Source organism: Opisthocomus hoazin, chromosome 1 (genome assembly GCF_030867145.1).
Source record: "Opisthocomus hoazin isolate bOpiHoa1 chromosome 1, bOpiHoa1.hap1, whole genome shotgun sequence".
Classification (NCBI taxonomy): domain Eukaryota; kingdom Metazoa; phylum Chordata; class Aves; order Opisthocomiformes; family Opisthocomidae; genus Opisthocomus; species Opisthocomus hoazin.
The window spans coordinates 71232175-71248270 of record NC_134414.1 but is presented as its reverse complement, the minus strand read 5'-3'; the positions used below and the strand labels follow the sequence as shown (position 1 = coordinate 71248270).

At 42.8% G+C, this 16096-nt stretch overlaps 1 protein-coding gene across 1 annotated transcript in view; it reads left to right on the top strand.

Moving 5' to 3' along the window:
* The first annotated feature begins 2960 nt into the window (after nucleotides 1-2960).
* TUBGCP3 (tubulin gamma complex component 3) overlaps nucleotides 2961-16096 on the top strand; it is a 58782-nt gene continuing 45646 nt past the window's right edge. Inside the window, exons 1-2 of the mRNA XM_075424884.1 lie at nucleotides 2961-3118; nucleotides 15129-15236. Coding sequence (XP_075280999.1) covers nucleotides 3043-3118; nucleotides 15129-15236 — 184 coding nt within the window. The 5' untranslated portion in view covers nucleotides 2961-3042. The remainder of the gene's footprint in view (nucleotides 3119-15128; nucleotides 15237-16096) is intronic.

Genomic DNA, 16096 nt, shown 5'->3' with positions numbered 1-16096 from the left:
CATTTCTAAACAGGATTGCAGGATTAATTTTTTTCATTAAGAAAAGAGCAAGGAGATCTGTGAGCAGTAGAACTAATGAAGCTGAGTTCCCTCTATTTCCCAGCAACTTGCATCCCTCCTGACTCTTTCTGACTACTTTACACATTATTTTCAGAGCCCTCTGTCGCTTACACCTTCAGTTCTTGCATCATCCAGAAGTAGCTGGTACTGTAGCTGGTTCAGAGCTAGGTGTATGTACCTAGCTGTTCAGGGTGTGCACGCCGATCGGCTGGTTTGATAACAGCAAGCACAATAGGAACAACCAAGCTTTCCTTACCTTTCTTTTCAAGGGGACACTAACTTGGACCTTAGTACTCTCAGCCACTGAATTCCATACAATTTTTATTAAGTTAATATCCTTAAGAAGTCTCTCCCTCTATTAAATTTGTTTAAAATTGGTGAAGAAATCCAACAGTTACGAGGAGGCACTGATATACAGAATAATTGCATAAGCCTCTTTTCCTTAGGAAAAAGAGGCTGGAAATGAAAGAACACATTCCCAGTAATGTAACAGAATGGCTGGCTATTACAGTACTTCAGAAGTACAATGTAGGATGTGGTTTTGCCGAAGTTGAAAAGCTTAGATTAGTAATTGTACTTTTGCTTGCAGGCACACACGAGTGAGCCCATTTTAATGTCATGTTCTTATTGTGCTGCTCTGTAATGTGTTCTGATTTCAGAATGGTGACTCAATTGCCACAGGTAAAACAGCCAGCATGACCAGAAATAATTACTAATATCCACAGTAAGAGGATATTTGTGAGTGACTGGATTCCCTCAGAATTTTAAGATACTATAAAGCAACACCACTTGCTGATATTATTGCCAAAGTTTTTTTCTCCCATGTGAGCAACCATACTTACTGCTTGATAGATTAACACCTTCCATGATGGAATCTAAATCTGAAGTGATCGTCAGCAGCAGTGGGTCACTGAGTCCCTGCAGGACAGCAACTGTGTTTGCTTCAGGTGGAGACTGGAAAAGAGATTCTTCTGCTGCTTGGCACAAAAAAGTCACAACATATTTAGAGTCTTTCCTTCTGAATTATTAGAGATGCAGATTACAACCCCCCATTACGCACATGGGATAAAATTCTAATAGCTCTATAAATTTGGGGTTCTACCTTACTTCTTCAATAGTCTAAAGAAAGCACCACTAGGATTTGAAGAGTTTTAATGTGAGTGGTAAGACTATGATGGCCCTACTACAATATTCCAAGTAACAAAACGCCATACATCCTCAATTAATATCAGTTCTTGGCTTGCCATCATGATTAGTTTATACCAGCAATGCTAGTGATGAGCCATTGTTTACAACTAGAATGTTCCCACAATGAAAGGCCTGCACGTATGTGTCCGTAGAAGGCATACACACAAAATTGCACCTACACAGAGCTAAGGAAGGCATCCCGGGGCTGCCAGAAAGAAGTGTGTTGCACAGCAGGAATCCATTTGCTGACAGCCAGCAGTGCACGGAGCCCACCCGGCTGCCGCTGCATTCCGAAGCCCCTCTTATGGGACAGAGCAGAGCTGGGTTACACAGAAAGCTCCAGCAGCACAGGGAGAGCTAATTATCCCCAAATTACGGATTTTGGGCCAGAACCAAATTTTGCCACCCGGCCAAGCGGTGCAGGGAGGATGTGTGCTGAGGATCTTCACACCTTTTTCCAGATCTGTGTGGATTTGTGTGGAACAGCTCATGGCGGGCCTTGACTTCTTCCCCCCCCACCCCCCGAGGCAGCGAATTACAGCAAGGGCAGCCACCTCACGGCTGCGCTCTGCTTCTTGTTTTGAGCCAGCAGCATGCCCAGGTGGCCAAGCAGGCCAATGGCATCCTGGCTTGTACCAGGAATAGTGTGGCCAGCAGGAGGAGGGAGGTGATCGTGTCCCTGTACTCGGCACTGGTGAGGCCACATCTCGAGTACTGTGTTCAGCTTTGGGCCCCTCACTACAAGAAGGACATTGAGGGGCTGGAGCGTGTCCAGAGAAGGGCAACGAGGCTGGTGAGGGGTCTGGAGAACAAGTCTTATGAGGAGCGGCTGAGGAAACTGGGGCTGTTTAGTCTGGAGAAGAGGAGGCTGAGGGGGGGACCTTATTGCTGTCTACAACTGCCTGAAAGGAGGTTGTGGTGAGGCAGGTGTTGGGTCTCTTCTCCCAGGTAACTAGTGATAGGACAAGAGGCAATGGCCTCAAGTTGTGTCAGGGGAGGTTTAGACTCCATATTAGGAAAAATTTCTTTACTGAAAGAGTGGTCAGGCATTGGAACAGGCTGCCCAGGGAGGTGGCTGAGTCCCCATCCCTGGAGGTGTTCAAAAAACGAGTAGATGTGGCACTTCAGGATATGGTTTAGTAGGCATGGTGGTGTTGGGTGGATGGTTGGACTTGATGAGCTTAGAGGTCTTTTCCACCCCTAATGATTCTGTGATTCTACGATTCTCCTCTGGGGAGGAAGGAGCGAGTCTGCTCTTCCCGGGATTTTGAGGCAGGGGTGAGAGGATGCTTTTCAAAAGCGTAAAGTGATTGCAGAACAGGAACTTTCCATTCCCATTTTGGGGAATTCGGGGGACGTTTCTGGCCAGGGCTGGCGCGCGTCGCAGGCCTCGCAGCGCGGTCCCAGGCCTGGCCACCGCCGCACTACCTCAGCACGCCTGCACCCGCCGGGGCCCTGCCCGCCCTCTCCCGGCGGCAGCTCTGCGCCCGCCCCCGGCGGCGCCGGCCCCGGAACCTCCGCGCGGCGGCGGCGGCGGCTCGGCGGAGCGCGTTCGCCGCGGCCCGCGCGCGGGGGCATTGTGGGTGCTGGGCGGCCGCCGCTGAGGCTTTCGGCGGGTTCTGTTAAAATGGCGCCCTAGGCGGCGGCGGCCGGGGCGGGAGGCGGCGCCGGGTCCTTGCGCTGCACAGCGGGGGGAGCTTCCTCTGTTCCCGCCCTCTGTCATCCCGCCGCGACCCCGGCTCTGCCGCCCGCTCCCCCTCATCCCCCCCGCCACCTTCTGCCTCCTGGGCGGCGATGGCGACTCCGGACCAAAAATCCCCCAACGTTTTGCTGCAGAGCCTGTGCTGCCGCATCCTGGGCAAAAGCGAAGGTAACGGCTTCTTCCCGCCATTCCCCGCACCGGCAGCCGTTGGAGCCCGCGGGGGGGGGGAGGTGCGGGGAGGGGGGGAGCGGTGCCGGCCCCGCCAGGCTCCGCGTCACGGGCGGGCCCCTCGGCGCGGAGCCTGCGGCCGGCGGGGCCCGGCAGCCCGGGCGGTCCGGCCCGAGCCTCCGGGCGGGCGGCGTGGCCGCGGTCCGATGAGGCGGACACAGTGGCGGCGGGGCGGCCGGTGACGGGGCGGTGGGCTTGCGGGGCATCCCCCGGGTGCTCTGCCTCTTGCCATCCCGACCCTCCGGCAAGGGGAGGAATGCGGCTCTCGCCTGTTCGCGTTAAGTTTCGGTCCGTTGCAGTCAGGGCAAAGGCTCTGTTTTAAGTGAGCGGGTGGCGGGGGGAAAGGGAGAGGTGCATCTGCTGTCTCCTCTTTAAGCTGCTCTGTTCGTAAGCATTACTCACCAGACAAATTCGCGCTGTAGCTTTTGTTGTGTCTGTTTTCTTCTCTGGGAGACGTCTTTCTTCCGTATTAGTAGTGGCTGTGAAGTCTTTTGTCTGTTCTCCTTCTGTCTTCTGACAAGTCACTCCTGGTTACCTTTAGGTGTTTCTGTGACAATAACTAATAATTTTGAGTATTGACCTGTTGGAAAGAATTGGGTTCAAGCTGACTAAAACATGGCCTGTAAATTAATTACTGCTATCTTGGAAGTCTAGAAAATGAGTGAACAGATGCAAATATACTTTTGTGTGTGTCTGTCTCTCAAACTTTGTTTCCCCTATTGGAGACAGCACCTCATGGTCTCACACGCTGTCCTGGTCTCTAAATTGGAAAGATACGGGTTTAATGGATGATATGTTTGATGGTTAAGGAACTGGCTGGATGGCTGCATCCAAAGAGTTGCAGTCAATGTCCCAGTGTGGAAATGGAGATCAGTAACAAGTTCTTCAGGGGTCTGTATTGGGACTGATGCTGGTCAGTGTATTAATGGCATAGACAGTGGGATTGAGTGTATCTTCAGTACGTTTGTGGATGACATCAAGCTGAGCAGTGCAGTTGATAAGCTTGAGGGAAGGGATGCAACCAGGGGGACCTTGACAGGCTTGAGGAGTGAGCCCATGAGAACCTCATAAAGTTCAGCAAGGCCAAGTGAAAGGTCCTGCACGTGGGTTGGGGCAATCCTCGGTACGGATACAGGCTGGGGCGTGATGTGATTGAGAGCAGCCTGACAGAGAAGGACTTGGGGATACAGGTGGGTGAAGTCTTGGACATGAGCTGGCAGCGTGTGCTTGCAGTCGAAAAAGCCAACTGTATCCCAGGCTCTATAAAAAGCAGCGTGGCCAGCAGGTTGAGGGAGGTGATTCTCCCCCTCTGCTCTGCTTTTGTGAGACATTATCTGGAGTACTTTGTCCAGCTCTGGAGTCCCCAGTACAAGAAAGACATGGACTTGTTAGAGCAGGTCCAGAGGAGGACAATGAAAATGATCCGAGGGCTGGAACGCCTGTTCAGTGAAGAAAGGCTGGGAAGAGTTGGGGTTGTTCAGCCTGGGGAAGGGAGGGCTGTGGGAAGACCTTATTGCGGCCTTTCAGTACCTAAAGGGAGCTTATAACAAGGACAGAAAGAGACTTTTTACCAAGGTCTGAAGTGACAGGACAAGGGGCAACGTTTTTAAACTGAAAGAGGGTTTAGACTGGATAAAAGAAAGAGTATTTTTACTATGAGGGTGGTGAGGCACTGGAACAGGTTGCCTAGAGAAGCTGTGGATGCCCCCTCCCTGGCAGTGTTCAAGGCCAGATTGGATGGGGCTTTGAGCAACCTGGTCTAGTAGAAGTTGACCCTGCCCATGGCAAGGGGGTTGCACTGGATGGTCTTTGAAAGTCACTTCTAATCCATATCATTTTGTGATTTTGTGGTTCATCTGAGAAGCTTGGAAGTGTTGGGAAGAAGTTGAAATCTCTTTGTCTTCACTGAAATGTTGAGTAGGGACTTCTTCACAGAAACATCATATTTATTGGTTGAACTAGGGACTTCTTCACAGAAACATCATATTTATTGGTTGAACTCTATGGACTTAGGGGTCTTTTCCAACCTGAATGATTCTATGATTCTGTGATCAACAGCTGTTGATTGCTGTGCTTTGTTTTGGTGTCGTCGTCCACCACCCGCCCCCCCCCAATTCTTTCCCTCTCCATTACATGTTTAAGTCTTCTGCACAGCCATGAATTTCCCATTTCCAGAATTGTCAGTCTGTAATAATTCTGTGACAGGGATTCCTGGTGTGAGATTTTACCAGGATGTGGCAAATTTTTATTCTTCCCCTATCTCCTCCAAATCAATGGTAGCTTCTAAACTGTTTAATACCTCTTGTGTTTTTATGTAACCACATGGGGTTTTTTTAACAAATGGTTTAATTGTGTATTAAAGTGTTTTTCGCATCAGCCTACAATTCTAAGGTGCTATTATAGCTTTGCTTTGAATGCTGTTTCTTGCTTTTAACATCCCTTGGAAACCTTTTCTAATATAAGTGGTATATGTTCTTACTTAAATGCACTTCAAACCTTTTGCTACCAGAAATCTCAAATTATTGTGCTAGTTCTGCTTCCATAAAGAAAAAAAAATTGGGAAAGATTGTCTTGCTTTATTGGCGTAGTGGAGGCCTCTGTGAGGACATGATTTCTGTATTGCTTAATCTTGTTTTGTTTGTGGCTCTTTCTTAGATTTGAAAGAGCCTGCAATCTAAACTCAATCTACACTTGTTTCTTGGTATTGAATATCTTATCTAGGTCTGTGACATTTATAAAACTTAAACAGATCATGAGAAGAAACCTCTGCATTTATGAGTCAAGGTATGAGTATTAAGGAGAGGTGGCTCACCTCTACCAACTTTGGATCTGGCCTTCTTTTTGAAGCCATAGTTTCTATACATCTCTGTCTCTTCTGACTGGAATAAGAAGTTTATTTGCAAACAGTATGTGCAAAAACATGGAAGAAAACTCTGATTTTTTTTTGTTACTTTTTAAATAAATGTTGAACCTACTCCTGTATGCTGGGATTCTACTCATGTAACTAAAATCTCGTGTGTGTGTGTGTGTGTGTGTGACTAATGGAAGGGGAAATTCTGCCCTAAATCATGGTAAACTGCTGTCAGCGGCTTGTAACCCACTATGTGTGTTCACTTGTGGGTTATCTGAGGACTTCAAAGAAATAACAGCTTTAAAAAAATAGCGGGGATTGTCTGCTGTGATTACCATCACCCGTGTTTTTATGCATGTGACAGACAGGAAGCTGATCCTTACCCTGTTCTTTATTCCTGTGTTATGAGGGACTCTGGTACTGAAGGCTCACCATTCTAACATGAGACTTGCCTTCAAACAGCCAACTGTAGTACCTGTGGTAGTTTGTCATCAGCTCAGCTATTGATTTAGCATGCATAGAGAATGACTAAATAGAAGTCTGTGAAAGAAATCTCAGTCATGAAAGCTCTGTATGGTGCTTGTTTGCCCCTGGTTTCTATATTGAAGGAATGAATAAAGACAAGAAGGGAATTGTGTTAGTGCCAGCATCCTCTGTGCTGAGGTAGATGCGTGTATCCCTAGGTGGTAAGGAAACCACCAGACAAGTTATTGAGCATCTTACTTTTTTTCAGGCTTGTAACTCTAATTTGCTTTCAGCACAGGATAAGTTTGAAATATGGTATTTGTGTGTGGTTAGTGGTCTAGGTGCAGCTTCTCCCCTACTTGTATACTGATGCAGTTAGGCTGCTTTGTGTGTACATGTTCTCTTTTTCTGAAGCAAACTTTGCAAGTATTATCAGTTTAGTCTTTGGTAAGCAATTTATGATGTTCAATTACATCTACAGAGTTTAGAGAAAAAAAGCTTAGATGCTTAAGAGATTTTAAATTTATTAGAGGAATTTCACAGAATCACAGAATGGTAGGGGTTGGAAGGGACCTCTGTGGGTCATCTAGTCCAACCCTCCTGCCGAAGCAGGGTCACCTACAGCAGGCTGTAGAGGACCTTGTCCAGGCGGGTCTTGAATATCTCCAGAGAAGGAGACTCCACAACCTAATTTCTAGTAACAATTAGTAACAAGAAGCTGCAGCTAGGTACAAACAGCCATCTTTAACCATTTGTGTTGTTAGCCTGCTGTTAATTTCTTGAAATCCTAGCTTTTGACACCTTCCTAGAATAGATTCTCTAGTAAAATACAAGGTGCTGATGCAATTGAGTGAAATGTAATGGGTAAATAATAGAAAGGTGTTGGGATTCAAAGATCTAATGGTTCTTCCTGCCTATACATTCCGTGAGTTTGTACTTCAGAAGGTTTGATCTACTTGGCTATGTTCTTTTTCAGCACTTGTGTTTTATTATGTTTGTGGGGAAGCTATGGCTTCAGAAGGAGCTGAAGGATTCTGTTTATATAATGTCTGTATCATAATACTCTGCTCAGAGCTAACGTGGGACGAGTGGTCTTACTCTGCATCTGTGTCTACATGCTGCAGTCCTGTGCCTGAAGTCCTCCGTAAACATGATGGAGCCTGTGGTCTGCTGGGGATTCTTTTGCGTCTGCCTGTGGTGGCCTTAGAAGGGCTCCACCTTCCCCACTTGTTAAAGGTTTACATGGAAGTGAATTTGTGCTGTGATGGAACGTGACTGCAGAGGCTCCGAGTGGTAGAGCTGTTCTCTCTCTTCCCACTTTTTTGAGACCATCCACTAAGTAGATGGCTTGCTTAGTTTCCAAAATCAGTGAGCTGCATAAGCCTAGTTACTGTGTTTTAGCAAACAGCTCTGCCTCTGAGACATTTGTTAGAAGGTCTGCTCAGCTATGTGGAAGAACTCTATTTAGAAAAATCCAGCACACTCCTCCACCCCCCCACCACCCAAAAAATCTATCTCAGCTGTTTTTTTGGTAGAACTAAAAAGCTGCTGTTCATGTGCTTTAGCCAGTTCTCAAGTAAGGGCTTAGAGGTAGCTTCCCACGGCACTCTATGTCCGCAGTCACCCACTGCAGTTAGTTGGGGATCTCTGTGCTTTGCAGCTGGAGCCATTGCTGGCCTCTGTCTTCCTCGTGTCCTCACAGTGTCTAAGAACTAGTGGACTAGTCTTGTGTTATCAATATTTCTGTGTTTATCCAGGCTATCCAGCTCACTTTTACACTAATACCTGATGATCGTGCAGGGAGCTTGTCTGCCTGTGCAGTAATTTCCATGATTTTTTTTTTTCCCCCTTATTTGTGGACTTCAGCAGTTGTATAGGGTTCCATGCCTTTCTTTGGACAGTGAATTTAATCCTTCTGACAAAAAGCTTCTTGTTCTTCGCTGCATTTACGAAACCTCTTGGTAATCTTGGAGACTTACAGGCTGCTGTACAAGCTTGTCAGCTGTAAGAACTCTTGGTGCTTCCAATGGAATCAAATGGTATTGCTGTAAATGTTCAAGCTACATCTATTTGTTTTTGAATCCTAAAAAGATTTTTGGGTGCCAGAGTGGTGTTGGAGGTGCGCATACTCTAGAGAGTGGTCTTCCAGTCTTCAGAGAGTACTTTGCTACCTGAAGTCCATACTATGGCCTTAACTTAATCTCTGTAATATTAGTGGGTGTTTTGTTATGGCCATTTGGTTTGATTTTTTGTTTTTTCTTAAGCTCTGAACTGTTGGAATAGATGTTAAAAATTTTGTGGTGGGGGGAAGCATAGAGTTCATTCAAAAGGTGGTACAGAGGGTTTTTTACGTATGCTAATAACAGAAGCAAATACAAGTTGACAAGCTACGCAAAAATTCAGTGGGGGGAAAGTTCTGAGAAGATTGTGTGACCAAGTTACTGATAGTTTAGTGGGACATTCCTCAAAAAAATCTATTTACTGACAATACAACAAGAACCAGCAATATCAACAGAATTAAAGAACATTTGTTTCCTGTGGTGTGCTTCAAAGACTGTGGACAGCTTATAAGTAAGGAAAGGCATGGGAGTGTGTGTGGTTTGGGTTTTGTTTTGTGGGTTTGTTGTGTTTAAGGTAGTTGACTAAAGCACAAGACTGATGCAAAATGATTTTTTTCAGGAATACTTCATAACTGGACTGGTCCTAAAATTACACTTCTCAGACACAAGGTTATCTGCAGGAAGAAGCAATTTCGCTTACAGTATGTGTAGATTCTCTTAAAAAAACAAAATAGTAACACTGATGACATTCAAGACTAGTATTTTCGTTTATCGGTATATGACAACATATTAATGCAACTGCTTTTTTTACTGGTAATAATTCATACGGATGTAGATGTTTTGATATAGTTCAAACAGAAGATACAGCAGCATTACTGTATTGACAAACTCAATATCTGTTCAAGGTATGTGTGAGAAGGTTCACAAGTTTTACAGCTTTTCTTCAGGCTTAGTTTTATGGCAGCAAAGTTGCAAGTAGCACATTAGGTGTTCAGCAAACACTTTGTTGCAGGAAAGAAGTTTGCCTTTTTTCCTTCAGCGTCTGTTAGATGGCAGCATCCGTGTCTGAGTAGTTGCAGCAATAGTTGTTATCCGGTCAGTGCCACACATAGAGCATGGAACACAGTTTAGAGTGTAATTGTTTTACAAGAATTCTGCATCTGCATTTAAGCAAAACTGTCGTCTGGGATGACAGACAGCTGACTGGAAGAAGAGGTAGTAGAGTTTGCTAGTCTCTGAAGTCTTTCAAGAAAGTAAGTGATAACTGTTACGTTTAGATAAGCTTTCTTTAGAGTTTTCCTATAGGTCAGAAATTATGCCTACAGATAACGATACAATAACCATATGTCTTCTTTCCAGGAAACAGTTTCTCACAGTCATGAGACAATAATGTTTGGAAACATGGGTGCAATTGCTATTCCCCCCCTCCCCATGTATTTTTTTTTTATTTCTGGAAACTTCAATAGGCCTGTAGCTGATGGTGTTGAAAGAAATGTATAAGACTGTAAAGTGAATTTCAGTTCACTTCCTAAAATTGTAGGTAGTGTCAGAAGCTTCTTCTTAGCAAAAGACTTGCTGAATTTCAGCATTTCCTCCAAAATACTGGCTGCTTGGAACTATAGTGGCCAATTGTCTCTGTCTCAAACTTTTCCTTTAAACTTAATTTTTAGTCTTATTTCTCCTTGCTTTCATCCTGTGCATCACTTCAATTTTATTTTTTTTTTGCAGGTGCTACACTTGTGTTTTCTGCAGCTTTAAAATGCTTTTCTCTGCCCTTTGAAGTAGTTCAGTTTTAATATTGCATTGTTTGTAGGAAAGTGTGAATGACTGGGTGGAGTACAGATCTTTGAATTATTGGTAGTGCGCTGCTCAAAGGAGAGGATTTTAAAAAAAATTTTTTTGGTGATTCACAAAGCGTTTCATTGTTCAGCTGTATGGCTGCTTATCAGTATCATTAATTGTGTATGTATGTGTGTATTGCTTAAGGGATACAGTCTGAGGGGGAGTGGCTGTCTCCGTATTCACTCACTGCCCTGATCAGACTGGAAAGCAAGTCCCAGTCAGTGTTGTTTCCCCCCTTACCCGGCAAACAACTGTTTCGATTTCATGCATTGGTTATGTTGAGCTTGCTGTTGCATAATAGGTTCATACTGTAATCACTTTTTGATGAAGAAGGGTACATAGCTGTGTATTTTAAGCCTGTCTGCTGTCATAATGACTGTTATTTGAGGAAGGAGGCAATTAAATGCATATATTAGTTATAAACTGTGTGAATCTTTATTCTACTGGCGGATATCTGTATTAACTTACGTTTAATCACTTTAGGTACTGAGGTTGTTTTACAGACTTAAAAGAAATAATCTGCTGAAGAAACTCCCACAGCAGGGAGTTTTATTTGTGGAAGAGAAGCTGGACTTGATATGAATAAAACATGAAAATCTGGATAAAATATAATATAAAACCAGTCTTGCTATGATGCTATTGAATCGCCAGTGCAAATCCGTGTGAGAGCAGATAACTGTTCCGTATCATTAGCAGTGTAACAGGTTTAATAGTCAAAATTTGGGGGGGTGAATTGTAGGCTTTCAACTAGAGATCTTTCTCAGATGCCTTGTTAGGGCAATAGGGTAGAGACTATACTAAATTTCAGTGCTTTAGCTAAGGCTTGCTGTGGTTGCTGTTGAAATAGAAGGTTATTATAGAAGGTTACATATCTTTCTTAAAATGTCCCCATTGCAGGAAAGAAGCTACTTGCTGTTAATCATGTATCTGCTGTGTTTTTTATTAGATTGAGGATTTATGTTTAAATCTTCAAGATTTCTGTCTGGAAACTTTCACGTGTATTTCTTTGTCTCTCGGTCTTGCCGTCAGTATTCCCTTGTTCCACAGAACTAGAAGCATAGGTAGTCTTTTAAGAGTTCTAATGTCAGAGGCAGATTAGAAAACACACAAATGGAAAAGTCTATGATTTTCTTCTGTTATTTTGAGGTAAATTCCTATTCCACCATTATCAACTGAAAAAACCCCACCCAAACTTGTAGCAATGTATAGCCATCTTTCTGAGTCAATTCTTCTGGACAGATTAAATTCCACAGAGTCTGTAGAGACTTTGCACACGTCTTTGCTGGATCTTGTAATTATGTCAACAGATGACTAAAGCCAGTAAACCCACTGGATTTCTTTTTGTGTGAATCTTGGTTCACCTGAATTTAATCTAGGCCCCCAAAACCACAGGGAGCAACAGAGAGGAAACATAGCACTTATATCTTTTTGAAACACTTATATGAAACATTTTGTTCAGAAACCAAAGAATTTTTAATACGTAAATAAACACGGTAAATACAGCATTGCTTATATGTAAAAACTGTGCATTATTGTTCCATGTAAATAAAATGTAATGCTCTGATTTTTATTTTTTTCTCAGGCATTAGGCTTACTGCTAGTCATGGTATAAATCATAGCATATACTGAAAAGTGAGCAGAAGCAGCTGAATGAGTAATGCTCGATTGTCCAGATATAGCAGAATTATGCTTTTTTAATCAACTACATAATTCCTTATTCAACGCTCTTTATAAGATAAACATACTGTGATGTACTGCAAGATTATAAGTGTATAGGAAACAAGTTTGTTCAGTAAAGTTAAATATGTCTGTGTTTCCTGTAGATTTGTGTCACAGGCCTTCTCTTCGGTAACCCTGCCACGTTCTTCAGCTGCAGTCCTGCCAGGTTGTACTTACATTCCCTGTGGGTCTCTTCAGAAATCCCTTTTTCCTCATCCTCCGGGTCTCTGCTCCTTTTGTGCTCCCTGGCTACAGTCCAGGCAGGATGCAGTACCTGATATTGCTAATTCTGGGCAGGCGAGGCAGATGAGAGGAGATACTTAACACTGAGCTTTCTCTGCAGTCTCTCCCCCAGGGAGAGTTGTTTGGATGTTTGTTCTACCAGTCCCCAGTTTCTATGAAACCTGTTTAACTTAATATCCCTGACACCTGTGTCAATTTTTTTTTTTTTTTTAAAAAGTTAAAGAGCAGTCCCTAAGAGATAGGGTGGTGCAGGTGGACACAGAAGTTAATTTCGGAACATAATTTTCCTTAGAAGACCAGGATCATGCATCTGATGAGCAAGGAGGAACTCTGGGGGGATGTTCTTCTTGTGGCTTTATTGTGGTTTTGGGGTGTGTGTTTGCGTGTTTGTTGTTTTGTGGGGTGTTTTTTTTAAGAGGACACTCATTTACAGGACTTTTTTGTTACTTCTTTCTTTTTACGTTTTTCTGTAACTTACATTGAACTACTTTACTGGAGATCCATTCTCTCCTGCTTTTTAATGGATAATCAGTGAGATAATTTATTTAATCTAGATAAAAGTCATAAGTGATAAAGTACTTTGGTGTCAGTCCTTGATCCCTATCCTGCCTTCAGTTCCTCCAGGATGCTTGACCTGGAACTCTTTTAGCAATTTTATTTTTAATTTGTAGCCTATGTTAAGACACTATAACAACACACCAAAAATATCTAAGAATTACTGCAAAATCTTAGCTCTTGCCCAGCTGATGCTAGGTACACAGTTGAGGAATTAACAAAAAATAAACCTCTTACTATTGTTTGGGATAACTTAGTGCCAATATTTGACTTTAATTTGCCTTGCAGAATACTTCTGGAAATCTTGAATTGTTTTGTAATAACATGTATTATATTTGACAATTGCTCAGAAACACTTCCTCATACTTAACTCTTCCCACCTGGTTCATCAGTTCAGTTTAAGCTATCAATAGCTGAGCAGTTAAGTTATTTTATACTTGTATTTTCAAGTCCTGATTGCAAATGAAATGTTGCTTAGACTAACAATAGAACCGTTCTTTCTGGGAGGCAGTGAAGTCATGCAGGTTTGTGGCATTACAGTAGTCTGGATATAGGCATTTTCCTCTGTGAAAGTAGAACCGTACCCTTGCTCCCTCTGTAGTCCAGTATTGTCAAATACTGTTAAATGTAAATGATTCTGTCTGAGCAGTCCTTTTTCCTGGTTGTGTGAAGTACTGTTTCGTGTGAACTGGTTAATGTTTGCTGGTCTACAGTTGTGTTGTAGTGTATTAGGACCGGTGGCTGGCATTTATATCACAAGACAGTAAAAAATGGGCATTGCAAAAGAATGTAGCACATTTTAATTGCAAATTTCTCCTCTCCGTAAATTTCTGGAGATATTGCATGCATTTAATCAATAGTTGTATCCTAGTATCTCCCAGGTGTTTTTTTTTTTTTAATTGTAAATATTAGTTAATTTAAGACATGATTCAATGCTTAAAATATTTCTGCTTCTAGTGGACTTTTACACTATTCTGTTTTTGTGTTCCTTTTGTATGTATTTGTCCAGGCCAGCATCCTTGCTTTTTCCTTGGCTGAACCATTGCTGCATTACTCTACAATTTTCTCTAAAAGTTGACTGCTTAACTGACTAAATAAAACACATGAGAAGTCTGATGCATCTGCACACAAAATTGTTATGTAGAAAACAGACTTAATGTGCAGAATTGCTTAGACCTTTTTTTCCTGAAGTCAGGAAGTGTAAGGGTTCAAGTAGCTGACACCATGCATTTACATTTACTTTTTCTTATGTAAGATGTTATTACAGTTATTCCTATATGAGGAGTAGAAATTTATCTGACATTTTGTAAGCGCAATTGACATGTCCGTAGGGTTATTGTTTGATGGACTTTTCAGGTCAATAAGTGGGAACGTGACTATGCTGTGGAGGTGTTAATACTGAGCTGGCCCTATCTCAGCTTTACCAGACTGTTAATCTTTCCAGAAAGCGGAGATACTTGCACTAGAACAGTACTGTTCAGCAACAATATTAGAAATAGAATTATTGCGTGAGGAAGGAACAGGGGAGGGAGGTCACTGGCTTGTGTCCTCTGCATTCGTGTCTACATTATGCATTGGGGTGTGATGCTGAGATCTCTGAGCGAGCTTTGAACCTGAGTGGTGAAACCACGTAAACTAGTTTAAAAACAAAACCAAACCTAAAAACAACATGCAAACTGGTAAAAACACTGTTGTGGATGTCTGAGTAAAGAGCCACAGGTAGGATAACCCAGTCTGGATGCCTGCTGAGAGAGTGTGCCTGGTGAACATGGCTGTGTTGTTCCTATATGTCAGCTGAACCACCGAGGGATTTTGTGTCAAGTCCCACAGCATTTCAGTCTGTGGGGAAGGGCAGAGCCAGCTGAAGTGTGCTGGTGCTCTCTAATAACTGGGTAGGCCTAAGTGTCTCTTCTGTCAGCACAGGATAGGAAAGGCTTATTCGCAAATTGAAGTGCAGTTATTTTGTGGAGTGTATACAGGTGAGTGTGTTTGAAGTATAGCACTGATAATGTGCTCATGGGTAAACTGGGCCTTACTGCCCTCTGGTTAGAAGTGTGTCTAAGGATTATAGTACACCATTATCTGATCTAAGCCAGATACATTTATGCTGGATTCAGCCACAGCCATGTAATCTCATGTCTAACTTTTTTTTAAAATTATTTTAGTAGAACTTTAACACTCCCTTAACTGAGAGAGTTTTCCTTTTGTCTTTCAGCTGATGCAGCCCAACAGTTTCAGTATGCAGTGAGAGTTATTGGAAGCAACTTTGCTCCTACCGTTGAACGGGATGAATTTCTTGTAGCGGAGAAAATCAAGAAAGAACGTAAGTGCAGCTTTTGTTTCTTAGAAATAAGAGTGGAAGTTCTTCAAGAAGTTATTTCATCAGTTTATTCCTCTGAAAATGGGACAACTCTGCCTCACAGATAGTTATCTAGTCTGTTATTAATGCTCACCTCTTGAAAATCTCATGATGGAAATTCCATCAATTCCCTAGTTAGTATTCCTGAGTGGCTGTTTGTATTCACAGCTCAGCTTAGATTTCTCTTGCTGCCATTTACTTCATATGTTAGCTACCATGAAAATAAAGAAACATTTATATTGCACTCCTTTTACATTAATAGTACTCAGACTTCATGAATTCATAGTCCTGTTTAGAAGACCGATGTTTTGGTGATGTGCCCTTTAGAAATTTTACACTTTGGCACAATTAACTTCATGAGCGCATGTGTAAAACTTGCTGAATGACCATCCTGGCAACTGATGGAATTGTTTGTGACTTACCTCATATTTCTTGCCTTCAGTTTCTCTACAAGTTATCTGCAACCACCTTCTCAAAACCAAAACATTAGACCATGACAGTGTAAGTTATGTTGCAGTTACATTCCATTGTGCTCTATGCTGCTCCGAATCAAGTGTTGCACTGTATGAATCCTATGGGGATGTGAGGCATTCTTCTTGAAAAGCCAAAGACTACTTGCAGCAGATATCTGCTTTACAGTAGAATGTCCAAAAACAATTACTTCAAGTATGCTAATTAAATTAGAGCTTCATATTTGAGATTTGAATATTCAGTCGGGGAGCTTGAATTAGGGTAACTGAAGTCGCTGGTTGTAACTGTTTCAAATTACATGTGTATTTTTTGCTAACACAGAGCTTCCATGACTTGCTGAAGGCAAATAAGCT